The following is a 15,668-nucleotide window of genomic DNA, read 5'->3' on the forward strand; positions in this document are numbered from 1 at the left end:
CAATTGATTGTATAATATGTGGTTCATATCAACACTGTTTTGAAATTACTTAAATGAACCTGCATTAATTAGGTCTTAAATGGTTTGTACCTGCATTAATGTGGTCCTCATCTTCTTGTCAGGCTCCGTGAAGTCTCAGAGAAACTCAACAAATACAGCTATAACAGGTGAGTTTCTGTCAGTGTTGTAATTGTAGGCTCCTTTGCACAATGTGATCAACTCTTGTAAACAGGATTCTGTTCATTATCCTTTATATTGTCTCAGTTGTCTTCTTTTCCAATGCAGTCATCCACACCTTAGTTTGCTGGAGCAGGCCACCCTAAAACAGTGTGTCGTCGGTCCAAACCATGCCGGATTTCTCCTTGAGGTAATTCTGTAAGACATTACATCACTAGCACGAATCGAGCAGTTGGGAGTATATTTTATTATCTGCTGCCCACCAAAAACACTTTAATGTAGTAGGAAGATTTCCATTCTAACTGGGTCGCCATTATCAGAGGACCTCTGGCTTTTGCTATTAAACACTGGGTAATTTGCCTCTGTTTTATTTTCTGGTTGTATAAATTGTAGACATAGGCTAGATCTAATAGATTGGATATGTTGTTTATACACAGGACACCACCCCAATTAGGCTAATCCACTTTGAACAGGGCTACAGACACACTGATGAGGCACGTAGTAATTGACCTCACGTCAAACTGGTGCACGTAGGTGGCAGCGTGTCCAGGAAGAGTATGGAATTAAATGGCTTCATTCTTTGCACTGTAATTTTGCATTAATAAACATCACACACAATAGCATGTGATAATGTCTAATGTAATACCACATGATGAGGTTAGAACATAAGTTATATCATTCAGTGTAGTGCACCTGTATGATAAATGAATTGGTATGGTACTATAATATAGACTCTGTAATTTTATGTTTGTCTTGATATAGACTTCAGTCTCTAATCTAACACATTGCACTCAACATTACAGTATGATTAATTTTTTTCCTTTTTTTTTTTTTCATTTGTCAAACATGTGCCACTAAAAATCATGAATGCGTTTCTTTTAGGATGGACGTGTGTGTAGAATCAGCTTTGCTGTCCAGCCTGATCGCCTGGAGCTCAGCAAACCGGATGGCAGTGATGGGTGAGAGACTACTCTAGGATGGGATCTGTCCCGGAAACTGTTTTATCTTTGGCATTGAGTTGGGACACAGATGGCTTGTGGAGATGTCTAGTTCAAGATGCACTGAACATGCTCAGGCTTACTGATTGTGGTTTCTGTGATTTGAATTCCATTTGGCATTTGTGCCCTTTTTGGCTGAGTATGAAGCTTTTGGACATGGTTTCACTTCTAGAATAAGGCTCTGGCTCTTTGCTACAAAGATTTCCAGCCATCAAGGGTAAATTTTACATCTGAATTTATATCAGGTCTATTCCCAAAATGTCCTCTCTTAGGCTGCTGTTGGACTGACAGATGCTTTGGTGTTGTGCTTGATGAGATGTTGATATTTACTAAGTGATTCCCTCAGTAGAGCTTCTAAACTTACATTGCATTGCAGGCACATATTTGTTTTTCCAATACAAGAATACTTTTATTAAAGAATACCTTTATTCTGACATTGACACCAAGCAACCAGCAGCAAGACAGTCCTAAAATTGTTAGTGTAACTTTTTCAAAGCAAGTTGCCTTTATGGCTGTGCAAGTGTGTGCTGCTTGCTGTGTTTCTTTTTTCTATAAAGAGGCTGTTTTTTTTACTAGCTGCTTTGTTTTGTGTTGGCTATGAGCGTGTATTTTTGGTGAATGGCTCATTGATAGTTGTCGATATCCTGCCAACAGTTATTTCAGAGTCGTCAAGGCCCCTCTAGCTGCTAAATGTGCATGTGAATCAGGCTGTAAAAGGCTGAGAGCTCCCTGCTGCAAACTTTTCTGCAGAGCACATGTTTTGTTCCCTGCTGCAGACTTGCAAAAGATGATGAAATGTTTCACATTGCAATAGTCTTTCAGTCAGCTCCATTGTGGGTTGCTGGGAAGCCTACGGAAAAGATCACTGCAGGTTGTCTTTGCCAAGTTTGTCTGCTTACTGAACACGGCCTAATATCCTGACTTATAATTGTTCCATGGATTGTGTGAGCTTGTGAATTTGCTTTTTCTCTGTTTCTTTGTAGTAATAATTTGAATGCCTGTTTCTGTATTCAATTGTTCTGTTACAGTATGGTACTAAATGTGATTGTGTTATTTTGTTGGAAATGATTTAAATTCAGTGCCATTGTAGTCTCTGTTTTACAAAACGCTGGCAAAATTGTCATAATTTAGTTCCCTTGCCACAGCAAAGCACCATTTATACCAACTGCCTGTTTAGAACAGAATCAGTTATGAATATTTTAGTAAAGCACTTTTGGTTAAACTCAGAACACATCCCATTATAAGAAATCTTGAAATAGGAGCAAGCAGTCGCAGCCCCAAAACCCCAAGAACTTTTAAAAATGGAAAGTCTTGAAGGAGGAACGAGTTGCAGCCAATTCTGATTCCCAAGGGTGTTGCCATGCTAGTCTCCAAAATACCCCGTCCTGTTTCACAGTATAATATTAAAAGAAAATGAATCCTGAACCAAGGGGTATACGTTAACAAATACCTGGGGTAAATTTAGTTTCTGTTAACCCAGGTAATCAAAAGTCTTTTGGTCCTTCTGGGACGTCTGTAGGTTTGTAACTGATCTCCCATCTTTTGTTTCCAGTTCAAAGTTGAGCAGTGGTTCAGGGACAGGAAGGAGCTCCAGGCCAGGCAGGACTAGTGATCCGCCCTGGTTCCTGTCTGGTTCTGACACACTGGGCAGACTGGCAGGCAACACCCTTGGGTAAGTTCGGGCAGGGTTGACAGAGACAAATGGTCCTGTGAAAGCTCAGTGTTGGGAGCATAGCACTGACGCTGCAGTGGTTTAGGGGTGCATTCCCCACAGGGTTCAGTGCCACACATTCAGAGGAGAAAACTTCAGGGTGCCGTAAAATGTAACAAATTAATGTGTCAGCCAAACGGCGTACATCATTGACCCTGCTAAATTTGCAGCATATAGTTGTTTTCTTAATGCTCTTGGGAGTTGACCACTGGAGAATCGATTCCCTCTTCAGAATATGTCTGCTGTTGAAGTTTTGCAGAATAAGTGTCCAAACCTGCACCCTTACAGTTTAATGTTGAATTATAAAAAATAATGGTTTAAATATCCAAAATATGTATGTAGTATATTTATGAATTATTATACTACATCTGTACAGTTTTATACTATATTAAAGCTTTTCTCCTACACTACCTAATTAAATTGGAAAAGGGCTACCTGTTAATTTCCTCCTGTAAATGCTGCTGATGCAAAACCTTGTTAGCCTGCTCTTCCTTGTCTCTGCTGTTACAACGGTTGAATCCCTTCCTACCCAGATGTGTGTGTGCTTTGAGTCTACTGTTATTCAGATGGTGTTTTTTGGCAGTTGTGTCTGACCATGGCCTTGCACTGTATGTAACAGGAGTCGCTGGAGCTCTGGTGTAAACGGAGGCAGTGGAGGAGGTGGAAGTGGAGGTGGAGCAGGGGGAGGAGGAGCGGGAGGTGGCAGCAGTGGAGGAGGAGGGAGTGGAGGAGCAGGTGGAGGTGGAGGCACGTCGGGCAGGTCATCCACTGCGGCTCGCGATTCCCGCCGACAGACCAGGGTGATCCGCACAGGAAGGGATCGAGGCTCGGGCCTCCTAGGTAGCCAGCCGCAGCCAGTCATACCAGCTTCTGTCATCCCTGAAGAGCTTATTACTCAGGTACTAAATTCTAAGATGGTATATACTTTTTCATGGTAAGATCATTAATCATTAATGTCAGCGTTTTCTAAAACCTTCTTTAACTGAAACAGTTTGCACAGTGAGCAGTGCACATTTATTCACTGAGCCACAAATGAGTATCAGTAAAATATGTTTTTACCTTGTTGCCCTTGTCACTTTTCCCCAGGCCCAAGTAGTCCTTCAGGGGAAGTCCAGGAGTGTGATCATTAGGGAGCTCCAGAGGACCAACCTGGATGTCAACCTCGCCGTCAACAACCTGCTGAGCCGGGATGATGAGGATGGAGATGACGGAGATGATACGGCTAGCGAGTCCTACCTCCCTGGAGGTTTGTTGAAACAATGCAAAAGAATAAGTGGGGAAAATGTTATTGTGTTTTTATTTATTCTTATTAACTAGATCACTATTTAACACTGACGTTTAGGCTTAGCAGCAGTTCTGCATGTCACAGTACACATGGCTTGTGTTAAAGAGTGAGACACTATCAGTCAAAAGTTCTATAGCGTCCCATTTGTCCAGTTTGGAAGTAAATGAAGCCTTTAAACTTATCACAAACAGTCCCTACAAGGCGACCCAACTCTTGTTGATGACAAGATGAAACCTTCTGTCTATACAAAGGCAGCGTTGGAACAACACTGTACTGCAGGAAGTAGTGCTGTGTATTTCTGTTAGAACAGTGAGAAAAAGGCAGTAACACAGGAAGACAGACTGTTTGGTCAGAGCTTCATCCTACAGCAAGATAATGAACCAAAACATTAGAAGAACAGAACCAGAACCAGACAGTGGCTTCACATGATGAAGACCAGCACAGTCTCCAGACTTAATCCACATGGAGCTGGTCTGGAATGAACTGGACTGAATGTAAAAGAAAAGCAACCTGCAAGTGCAACACATTTGTGGGAACTTCTGCAACAGTCAAGCAGCAACTTTCTGCACCATTGATTTTCACTGTAGGAAGCACAAGTGTGTTTGGCTGCTGGAAGAGTCAAAAGTTTAAATTAAATGTAACATGACCAACAATCAACTATCTTTACATCTTTATTTTTGTTCTATGCTTTTAATTTCAGAAATACTGAGATATAGGAAAAATTGAGGTGTTTCACTGGTAGTGTAAAATAACCATAAAATAACCATCAAAATAAAACAATGTGTAGGCTTTTTTTTTTCTGAAACCTTGCATCCTTTTGTACCTTTGTTCCATGCAGAGGACCTGATGTCCCTGTTGGATGCAGACATTCACTCTGCCCATCCCAGTGTGATTATTGATGCTGATGCCATGTTCTCTGAGGACATCAGCTACTTTGGCTACCCCTCTTTTAGACGCTCCTCGCTGTCTCGCCTGGGATCCTCCAGAGGTAACTCAACGACTCACCTCTGTCTAGTAAAGGGGAGGCATGGTGTTAGAGAGGCAGCACTGGTGATGGCTTTTTTTTGTGGGGGTGTAAGTTCACTGGCTTCAAAGGACAACACAACAGACAGGTTGGAGAATGATGGCAGTTTTTTTGCATTATTTTTCTGTAGAAGGATTGCTTAAAGATTTTAATAAGATATTTCTGTTACAAGCAAAATGCTTTTGCTGAAAAAATGACAATAGTTTTTAGAGATGAAAATATTTTCCTCTTCCTGCTAAATAGATACTTCACCTTTCACAATTTTATGCTAAATAATGTGCAATGAAATTGTTTTGTCCTCTTTTCTGGGGAAATTTTCTCTTCAGTCTGGGTAGCTGGTTTTGTAATAGGAATGTTTGGTGTTAAAGGCTATAAATGTTTGGTGTTGTATGGTGCATGGCTGTAGTACACACTGTGAGCTCTCTGAGAAAGGCCCGCTAGGCCCACCTGTCTTAACAGGGACCTTTTAAGGCAGTCTATTCTAAAAACCTTCCTAGCCCACTTTTAGCCCATATGCATGCTTTCTCTCTGTCTATCCACTTCCTCTTTTACGTCGCATTTTAACATATGAGCGTGCAAACTGACTCACTCACCAGTATAATTAAGTCTCCCACGCAATCTTCAGTATCGCAATTTTGATTTGCACTACAGTAATTCTAAAGACTCTTATCTCTCTCTATCTCTCTATTCTTAACACTATGTTGACGGGTCTTTCCCAGAGAGTGGCTTACTTCTATCCCACTGGTGTGACCTTATTGCATACCAGTTCTCCTTCTTCCCTTAGAGCGTGACTCAGAGCTGTTGCGTGAGCGTGAGTCTGTATTGAGGTTACGCGAACGCCGGTGGCTGGACGGGGCCTCGTTCGACACGGAGCGAGGCTCCACCAGCCGTGAAGGCGAGCCCAGCCTTGACAAGAAGAGCATCCCAGTCCAGAGCCCTGTCTCCCTGGGAGAGGAGCTCCAGTGGTGGCCTGACAAGGTACGAAGCACACAAACACTGCTGCTGATTTAATGTGTATTTTAAAACAAGGAAATACCAACCACCTCACCGTGACATTGCAATTGGAGCTTGATAGCAAATTCACTGGAGATTTAAATTTCAGTTTAGCCTCACCTGACATTTATGGAGATCTCACATTTCCTTTCCAGGATGGAGTGAAGTTTGTTAGCATTGGAGCCATGTTCTCAGAGCTGGTGGCTGTCAGCTCTAAAGGAGAGCTTTATCAGTGGAAGTGGAGCGAACCTGAACCCTACAGGAATGCACAGGTGGTGAATTCAACCTATGAACGGAATTACCAAAAACCATATTATATTTATTTTTTTAATGAAGTGCAACATGCAGCTCATTCAAGAAGAGTTGACTCGAACTTGGCTTGTGAGTAACCACTAGCGACTGAGTCACTAACGAGCCGAGTGGCATCAATGGCCTTCATAACAACTCCACAGAGGTTAAATATATTTGCCTGTCCTCCAGTCAGTGACTGAAGAGCCCTCTTGCTGAAACGTCTTCAATATCTACAACCCAGTCCACATTCCCTCAATTCAACTCTTCTTGGATAACCATGACCTGGATGACTGAGAATCCTCAGACACAACATGCACCTGCGCCTTAATGTAGCATGGCTAAAAATATAACTTAACTTTTCTGCCTTTTCAGAATCCTTCTATTCATCACCCACGTGTATCCTTCCTGGGCCTGGCCAATGAGAAGATCACCTTATTGTCTGCTAATAGCATCAGAGCCACTGTAGCTACAGAGACCAACAAGGTAGATTATCACTGCTCCTCTTGACACAAGAATGTGTGTGTGCCCTGCTTTGTTCTTAGCAACAGCTTTTGATCTCAGGATTATTTGTATGGCCAAAATTATGATTGAGTAAATAAATGTTTCTAAAGTTATTTGCATCACATACATTTAATTAATGAATTGTTAATGATCTCATGTTTGTGTGTGGAATAGGTGGCAACCTGGGTGGACGACACACTGAGCACAGTGGCCTCTAAGCTGGAGCACAGTGCGCAGGCTTTCCCTGAGCTGCAGGGAGAACGCATGGTGTCCCTGCACTGCTGTGCTCTCTACACATGTGCACAGCTGGAGAATAGCCTCTATTGGTGGTGAGGAGAAAAGGGGTTTTTCCATTACATTCAGCTACATTGAATGGAATTATAAATCCTTTGTTTTTAACAATAACATTGGCTTCTGAATGTCACCATAACATCGTTATCCTGCTGTGTACAGTCATAGCAGGCATTTGGGTGTTCATCAAAGGCTTACAATTGAATTTATGTAGGATTCAGTCAGAAAGCATTGTTAAAAAAAGGGTTTGCCTTGTCAAAACACAAGTTTTTGTCTCTCTTTGTATTGCGTTGTTAGGATTAAGTTTTGCCTTGTTAAGAAACACACACTTTTCTTAAACGGATTGAAGACATTTTCTGAATTGTAAGAGTTCCCTGGAAATTTGTGCATATGTTTCACAGAGCAGCCCTTCCTTCAAAAAACATTCAGCCGTAGTAACTGTCTTTTCCCATCCTCTGCCAAAATACACAACAGGAACCTGTAGCAAACACTGTGAATCCTCCTTGAGACCTGACATTCAGCAAGGATTGAAAAGTGATGTCTCTGTCAATACAAAGTGGGAACGGTATATGTCAGGGAAAGATTTGAATGTCAGCGATGTTTTGACACTTCACTGCTTGCATTTGTCTGCAGGGGTGTTGTGCCTTTTAGTCAACGGAAGAAGATGCTTGAAAAGGCCAGAGCCAAGAACAAAAAGCCAAAGTCCAGCGCTGGCATCTCCTCGATACCCAACATCACCGTGGGAACACAGGTGAGACACAGTTTGGACTTTTCATTGTTTTTATGACAGTGGTGAGGGCTTGTGTATAGAGTGATGACTCATTTTAGGGGATTTATATACGTTTTGCAGTTAGTATAAAACCTCGCTGCTAATAAATGTCCCAACTCCTTCCATAGGTGTGCTTGAGGAATAACCCCCTCTACCATGCCGGTGCAGTGGCCTTTTCTGTCAGTGCTGGGATTCCCAAAGTGGGTGTCCTTTTGGAGTCTGTCTGGAACATGAACGACAGCTGCAGGTTCCAGCTGCGCTCACCAGAGAGCCTCAAGAATATGGAGAAGACCACTAAGACCCAGGAAATCAAGTCAGTTTCTTTTTATGTAGCAAAAATGTGCATGTTATTTTATGCCAGTATACTTTTTACCACAATTAGAAGACACAGTCTTCAGTCTCCTCTGGTGAGAGAGATTAGCTGTGCTAGATTTCTTAAATCCACAAGTCAAATTCATCTCACTATCTTGGTCTTACCCCATAGGACTGAGAGCAAGCCAGAGCTGGTGAAGACTGAGATGGGTCCTCCTCCCTCCCCAGCGTCTACCTGCAGTGATACCTCTTCCATTGCTAGCAGTGCCTCACTGCCCTACAGTATGTCATCTTCTCTCTGCCTCTTAACCTCTAGCTCTCTCTTGACTTGTCCTTTCTATCTCCCAGGCACAGAACCAATTTCTTCCTCACTCTGTGCTCTCATTAGCCCCTTGACTTTGAAACAGATGGTGCACAAGCTTTTTATCAGCACCCCCCCACCCGCCCGCCTGTTTTCCCGTAAAGGAAGTGTAGCCAGCTCACAGTGTATACTGTGGTATATTTGGTTGGCCTTTCCCATATCATATGAACCATACCGCTTGCTTTCAGTTTTGATAATTAGTTTTCCTTAGTCCACACTAAAGTTGTACTCACCTGGTCAGCAGTTCATTCATACTGTCCTAATCAGGAGTTGAATTCTAAACCATTTACAGTTTATTAATGTAAATAATATATAATCTTCTTTGAAAATGCAGTGATGGAATCACTAAGTTAACATGCTGTCATACTTGCAGAGCGAAGGCGTTCTACCCCGGCTCCCAAAGAAGAGGAGAAAGTGAATGAAGAGCAGTGGCCTCTCAGGGAGGTGGTGTTCGTAGAGGATGTTAAAAATGTCCCCGTGGGAAAGGTGGGTGTACTGAAACATGGTAATGCATAGGATTAGAATAATGAGTAATGTAAAAGATGATTGATGTGTATTCCTGTGTCATGACATCTCAGTTTCACAACTTAATACCTTCATATTCTGTCTTAGGTACTTAAAGTGGATGGCGCATACGTTGCTGTGAAGTTTCCAGGAACATCAAGCAGCATGAGCAATCAGAGTACTGCTGCTCCCACTGACTCGGACCCGTCATCACTGTTACAGGACTGTAGACTCCTCAGAATAGACGAGCTGCAGGTACAGAAGTCGATCCACTATTGTCTTCATGTCAGTACTCTGAGTTCAGAGTTAATAGCTATATTTCTGTGTGGGTGTGAGCCTCTGTCCTCCTGACACTGCTAGTCACTGACTTTTTTTTTCTTTGAATTTGTTCTTGACAGGTGGTCAAAACTGGTGGGACTCCGAAAGTTCCTGATTGTTTTCAGCGCACACCTAAAAAGCTCTGCATCCCAGAAAAGGCTGAGATTCTGGCTGTGAATGTTGACTCCAAAGGTTGGTCTTTGCTATATGTTTTTTTATGTCAGTATGAACTTTATATACTTTGTCAGTATATTTGTTTAGTGTCTGTAGTTTTCTGTAGATGTTCATTGATGTATGAAGTGTTTCTAACCCTTACACATCTCTCTACCCCCCAGGAGTCCATGCAGTGCTGAAAACTGGTAACTGGGTAAGGTACTGTATCTTTGACCTAGCCACAGGTAAAGCTGAGCAGGAGAATAACTTCCCTACTAGTAACCTCGCCTTCTTGGGGCAGAGTGAGCGCAATGTGGCCATCTTTACTGCAGGACAGGTAAGATGACCTCCCAAAATGGTGACATATAATTGCAGATAAGCATGACATTTTGTAGAGAGATTTCATAAAATTTCTGTGCATTTAAAATGTTGAAATGATTACGTTTTGTTTTCCAGGAGTCTCCTATCATCCTCCGAGATGGAAATGGCACAATCTACCCCATGGCCAAAGACTGCATGGGTGGAATTCGAGATCCTGATTGGCTGGACCTGCCACCTATAAACAGCCTGGGAATGGGGGTGCACTCTCTGGCCAATCTCCCTTCAAACTCCACCATTAAAAAGAAAGCTGCTATTATTATTATGGCCGTTGAGGTAAAAATTACGTCATGAATTAAAAGAAAAAAACTAAACTAAACTGAAGCTAACAAATAGGCGGCTGTTGTTTCCTGTCCTTGAAATGTGAATGTTAGTCCTCAGCGACACAACAGTCCACCGGTTTTAGTGGCCATGGTTTCTATCACATCTGTCAAGTTTTTATCCACAAATGTGTCTAAGAGACACCACATGAGTAATCATAATCAGTACTCACTCATCCTTTTTGTCCCTTTCAGAAACAGACGCTGATGCAGCATGTGCTGCGTTGTGACTATGAGGCGTGTCGGCAGTACCTGGTGAACCTTGAACAGGCGTTTCTGTTGGATCAGGGCAACCAGGCTCTCGGAGCACTTCTGGGCCACCGCTGTGATGGAAACCGCAACATTCTCCATGCTGCCGTCTCTGTCTGCTTCCCTGTCAGTAATAAGGAGACCAAAGAAGAGGAAGGTAAGCTGCTGTATTAGTCTTTCAGTACTCAGGTCTTTCTGAAAGCTAGGTTTAACCATGGCATAAAAAGTAGCTTATCTTATTTTGCTGGTTACATTTTTCTTCCCAATGTGTGTGTGTGTGTGTGTGTCTTTTAGACTCTGCCATCTTTATTAGAAAATGGAATTGTGGAAGAAAATTGCTTTTTCTCTCAACACACTGTTCCAGCTCGGAGTCTGCTCAGCTGTATCAGTTTAATTGCCTGCTTTCTCCTGACTCCCTTCTCCGTGCTGAGTGACCATGCTGTTTCATTTCAGAAGCTGAAAGGTCGGAGAGAAACACATTTGCAGAGCGCCTGTCTGCTGTGGAGGCGATTGCCAATGCCATTTCTGTGGTTTCAAGCAACAGCTCTGGAAATAGGACCGGCTCCTCCAGCAGCAGAGGGTACATAACCAGCTATACTCATTTTGCGCTGTTTTGCTTAATAGTCTGCACAGAAAACTGCAAGTGTCATTTAATACACATGGCTGCTCCCCAAAAGAAAGGAATCTCTTCGCTTTCCAATTTCAGCGAGCAAGTTCTCCAGTAGTGTCATGCTTTACTCTGTGTGTCATCTCCAGGCTTCGTCTGAGGGAGATGATGCGGAGGTCTCTAAGAGCCGCGGGTCTTGGCCGCCATGAGTCCGGACCGTCATCCAGTGACCACCAGGACCCTGTGTCACCACCCATTGCCCCACCAAGTTGGGTCCCTGATCCCCCACCCATGGACCCTGGTCAGTGAATTTTAAGACTGTAAAATTAGTGGATTATGTCTGTGCTGTTTAGGGCCTACTGTGCCACTGCTTCAAAAAATAATCAAACCAAAAAAAAAAAAAAAGGTGCTTTCTCTGCTTTTGTCACAGTGTAAATTTATGTCCTCCAGTAATGTGTAAGTTCACATACCAGGTAGAAATCTTAGTAGTGTGTAGCGGTGTGTGTACCTAGGATTGTGTTGTTTTGCCATTTACTTTGTAAGAATCAAGCCACAGGGTGTGAGTGATTTCCAGAAATGTGCAGTCCTGACTCAAGATTATAAGTTGCCATGTTGTGTGCTGACATTTTGTAAGCCTAAAACGGGAGAATTGGATTTCATCTTCTCACAGGTCCGTGTAGCAGAACACCCACACTAGTGCAACCTTTTGAGTTGTTTGCCATAGTTGTCGGTCTGAAGGCCGCCTTGCACAACTGTGTTGGAAAGTCTGTGTGCAATCAGGAAATTTTCCTTCCCTTAGTCAGTCAATCTATGACTTTGCAGTGATATGTCTGCAAAGGTCAGTGAAATCTAGAGTCTTAGAAATATTTCAGAGCTTTGTTGTTTTTATTATTTTATCAACAGATGGTGACATTGACTTTATTCTAGCACCAGCTGTGGGATCACTCACCACTGCTTCCACTGGGACCAGCCAGGGACCCAGCACCTCCACTATACCAGGTAACAACATCTCCCCTGTCGAAGAGGAGTGAGGATGAGATGATATTTTTACTGCTATTCATAGTGTTGATATGTCTCTACAGGAGAGATCATTCTAAATATGTTTGTGGATAAAATATGACATATGGTGCTTTCCAATATACATAACATGGTATCTGTGGAAATTACTGATTCATCAGCTGCATTGGGCGTTTAGACTCGGTTTTTATCTGTTCTCTAATGGACTGTGTTTTCCATGTGAGCAGGGCCGTCCACTGAGCCATCTGTGGTTGAATCTAAAGACCGGAAGGCCAACGCCCACCTTATCCTAAAGCTGATGTGTGACAGTGTTGTTCTGAGGCCACACCTACGGGAGCTGCTCTCAGCAAAGTATGATTCTTTATTACTATCTGAGTATATTTACAAGTACTAGATTAGCCTGATTTAATCTGCTGTTCTTTTTTTGTTTTTCTGTCTGTCCCTCTAAAGTACTCATGTACATTGTTGTTGTTGTTATTTGACAGGGATGCCCGTGGAATGACCCCATTCATGCTGGCTGTCAGTGGGAGAGCCTACCCAGCAGCCATCACTGTTTTGGAGGCTGCTCAGAAAATGGCCAAGGGTAAGTTAATAAGTCAGTTGTCTGTGTGCTGCTGTATGCTGGCTTGCCATTTGAAGGGAGACTGTTGTGGTCACATATTGGTACTTAAATGCCAGCTCTTTGTGCATAATATTATGTACATATGCCCTATGCATGTGTGTGTCAAAGACAAAGAAAATAGGGGAGAGAGGGAAACAAATTTTGCTTGACCAACCAACCGCCGCCAAGTTCTGAGAAAGCAGCATATTTTTTGAGAATCTGATGTAATTTTATCTGGTTAGGTAACAGCTGGCACATTGGAGGTTATCCATGAGTTATGTGAATCCTGACCTATTTTGCTTCCTTGCTTGCAACAGCTGACAATCATGTTGTAGCTCACATTCCTCTGTTTCTATGTTTTCCTTTTGTTCCTCAAATGTCATGAGCACAGTGGGTGACCCGGGCATTACAGAGAAGGAGGATGCAGATTCTGTGTTCATGGAAATGATTTGCCCCTCTGGGACCAATCCAGATGATTCGCCCCTGTATGTTCTCTGCTGCAATGACACCTGCAGTTTCACTTGGACGGGAGCTGAGCACATTAACCAGGTCAGCCCTACAGGATATCGTTACACTGAAATTTAGAGAGAAAGCACATGTCAGTTGAAAAGGGCAAGTGTTGCAGACTTCCCTCAAGCTATGTACAAGGGTGTCAGTTAGTAATGGGAATTTCATTTAATAAACGGATGTTTTGGGAGACAGTTACGTAACTGACAACCAACGAGCTCAAAAAAAAAGAAAGATGTGTTTTTTTTAATGCTTAATTATTGCTACTGAGTGTAAGCAGCAGAATAAGCAGCAGGCACCAAGTAGAAAGCATGAATATATAGAACATGTCAAGCCAACCTCACTCATTTTGTCTCATAATGTTGTTGTGAGAGTCGACACAGACATTTTTCATCACACGGACTTTGTATTTAGGATATCTTTGAGTGTCGAACCTGTGGTTTGCTGGAGTCCCTCTGCTGCTGTACTGAGTGTGCGAGGGTGTGTCACAAAGGACATGACTGCAAGTAAGTCCCAGTTTTAAGTGTGACCTTATTTAATCTTTGTAAAGGTTTCAGTCTTTCTTACAATTTCTTTTCATCACTTGCGTTTAAACTAGGTCGCACTTATATTCACAAATTTGCCTCTTTTATTTCCCAGGCTGAAGAGGACCTCTCCCACAGCATACTGTGACTGCTGGGAGAAATGTAAATGTAAAACACTGATCGCCGGCCAGAAGGCTGCTCGTCTCGATCTGCTGTACAGGTTACTCACAGCCACTAACCTGGTCACAACACCAAACAGCAGGTAAGACCCGTGCTCCCTGAACTAGTTATTATCATCTTCACATCACATAGGGTAGCATTTTTTCTTTTGTGCTTTATAATTGGCAAGTAACTGAGCATTTTAGGCTAAAACATCTGAACTGTATTATCTTCATATGCTGATATATAGAAGAAGAAGTTACTTCATATTTTGGATTTTTGTGAGGAAAATATGATATTTTTGACTGACTTTTGCTTCCATCTGCAGGGGAGAACATATATTACTGTTCCTGGTGCAGACTGTTGCCAGGCAGAGTGTCGAGCACTGTCAGTACAGACCACCACGCATCAGAGAAGACAGGAACCGCAAGGCTGCTAATGCAGAAGGTAGGTTCACCGTCATTTTCTCATTTTATCCACTTTAACCATCGGTACAGATAAACAATTTATATGTTTTAAAATTTTATCTGAAACTATTTTCTGCTATCTTTTTACTCTTCTGACTTGTAAAGGTTGTGTCTTTCTGAAACATTATTTCCAGAAGGCACCTGGTGTATGCAAACATTCTTCTTCTTTCCTCTCTTTCAGACTCTGATATGCCAGACCATGATCTAGAACCACCCCGCTTTGCTCAGCTGGCTCTGGAGAGGGTTCTGCAGGACTGGAATGCCCTCAAGTCTATGATCATGTTTGGTTCTCAGGAGAATAAAGACCCGTGAGTATCACAGCAACGCAGCACCCTCCAGCTTTAAAATGGAGTTGGTAATAAGAGCTTGAAAGACTGCGCCCGGTTTACGGTTATTAAAGAAACAATATCCTAGTTTATCCTAGTTAGTTTATCCACAGATGTCCTTGCTGCTTTTTTACTAGTCGTACACCAGTCCAGTATACTTCACTGGCAGTGATACTGGCCTAATTGAATGAATTGGTATCATTCAGATGTGACTGTGATGCAGCTGCAGCCTCATGTTAACTTGTACAGTATTTTCAGTGTTGTATTTTCTGTCTTTCCTAGACTTAGTGCCAGCAGCCGAATTGCCCACCTCCTGCCTGAAGAGCAGGTCTACTTGAACCAGCAGAGTGGCACCATTCGCCTTGATTGTTTCACCCACTGCCTCATTGTCAAATGTGCCCCTGACATCACTGTAAGTCCAGTTAGTCTTTCCTCCTTCTCTCTGGCTCGCTCCCCCTTGGTTTCTCTGTTCCTTACACAGTCTTCCTAGTGTGCACACAATGTTAAATAAAATCTCTTTACCTCAGTAATTTTTGCAATAATTACTGCAGTAATTATGTGTTTTCTTCAGGTTTTTTTTTTTTCATTGTTATCACACCCTTGCACTTGGAGTTATTTTGGTCATCCGTGGGTGTTTTTGTTCTCCTGTATTAGTTCATAGACACTTTACTGGGCACACTGGTGAAGGAGCTGCAGAACAAGTACACTCCTGGCCGGAGAGAGGAGGCAGTCAATGTCACCAGGAGGTTCCTTCGCTCTGTAGCCCGGGTTTTTGTCATCCTCAGCGTGGAGATGGCTTCTTCCAAGAAGAAAAAGTATGAACAT

The 15,668-nt window shown here is 42.6% G+C and overlaps 1 protein-coding gene across 6 annotated transcripts in view; it reads left to right on the forward strand.

Moving 5' to 3' along the window:
* The window catches only part of ubr5 (ubiquitin protein ligase E3 component n-recognin 5), a 30,906-nt gene that overhangs the window by 3,496 nt on the left and 11,742 nt on the right, over positions 1 to 15,668 (forward strand). For all 6 annotated transcript variants that reach the window (XM_041044013.1, XM_041044014.1, XM_041044018.1 and 3 more), the window contains exons 2-33: positions 123 to 167; positions 286 to 367; positions 1,060 to 1,136; positions 2,728 to 2,847; positions 3,506 to 3,785; positions 3,973 to 4,132; positions 5,010 to 5,159; positions 5,962 to 6,173; positions 6,344 to 6,460; positions 6,852 to 6,962; positions 7,155 to 7,309; positions 7,905 to 8,022; positions 8,169 to 8,353; positions 8,525 to 8,634; positions 9,087 to 9,199; positions 9,326 to 9,472; positions 9,616 to 9,727; positions 9,871 to 10,025; positions 10,145 to 10,342; positions 10,582 to 10,792; positions 11,089 to 11,215; positions 11,392 to 11,543; positions 12,146 to 12,241; positions 12,487 to 12,610; positions 12,745 to 12,842; positions 13,252 to 13,409; positions 13,782 to 13,873; positions 14,007 to 14,153; positions 14,379 to 14,497; positions 14,699 to 14,825; positions 15,126 to 15,255; positions 15,498 to 15,658. In XM_041044013.1, the coding sequence (XP_040899947.1) occupies positions 123 to 167; positions 286 to 367; positions 1,060 to 1,136; positions 2,728 to 2,847; positions 3,506 to 3,785; positions 3,973 to 4,132; positions 5,010 to 5,159; positions 5,962 to 6,173; positions 6,344 to 6,460; positions 6,852 to 6,962; positions 7,155 to 7,309; positions 7,905 to 8,022; positions 8,169 to 8,353; positions 8,525 to 8,634; positions 9,087 to 9,199; positions 9,326 to 9,472; positions 9,616 to 9,727; positions 9,871 to 10,025; positions 10,145 to 10,342; positions 10,582 to 10,792; positions 11,089 to 11,215; positions 11,392 to 11,543; positions 12,146 to 12,241; positions 12,487 to 12,610; positions 12,745 to 12,842; positions 13,252 to 13,409; positions 13,782 to 13,873; positions 14,007 to 14,153; positions 14,379 to 14,497; positions 14,699 to 14,825; positions 15,126 to 15,255; positions 15,498 to 15,658 (4,389 nt within the window). The remainder of the gene's footprint in view (positions 1 to 122; positions 168 to 285; positions 368 to 1,059; positions 1,137 to 2,727; positions 2,848 to 3,505; positions 3,786 to 3,972; positions 4,133 to 5,009; positions 5,160 to 5,961; positions 6,174 to 6,343; positions 6,461 to 6,851; positions 6,963 to 7,154; positions 7,310 to 7,904; positions 8,023 to 8,168; positions 8,354 to 8,524; positions 8,635 to 9,086; positions 9,200 to 9,325; positions 9,473 to 9,615; positions 9,728 to 9,870; positions 10,026 to 10,144; positions 10,343 to 10,581; positions 10,793 to 11,088; positions 11,216 to 11,391; positions 11,544 to 12,145; positions 12,242 to 12,486; positions 12,611 to 12,744; positions 12,843 to 13,251; positions 13,410 to 13,781; positions 13,874 to 14,006; positions 14,154 to 14,378; positions 14,498 to 14,698; positions 14,826 to 15,125; positions 15,256 to 15,497; positions 15,659 to 15,668) is intronic.

The sequence above is a fragment of the Toxotes jaculatrix genome, chromosome 8, assembly GCF_017976425.1.
Source record: "Toxotes jaculatrix isolate fToxJac2 chromosome 8, fToxJac2.pri, whole genome shotgun sequence".
Classification (NCBI taxonomy): domain Eukaryota; kingdom Metazoa; phylum Chordata; class Actinopteri; family Toxotidae; genus Toxotes; species Toxotes jaculatrix.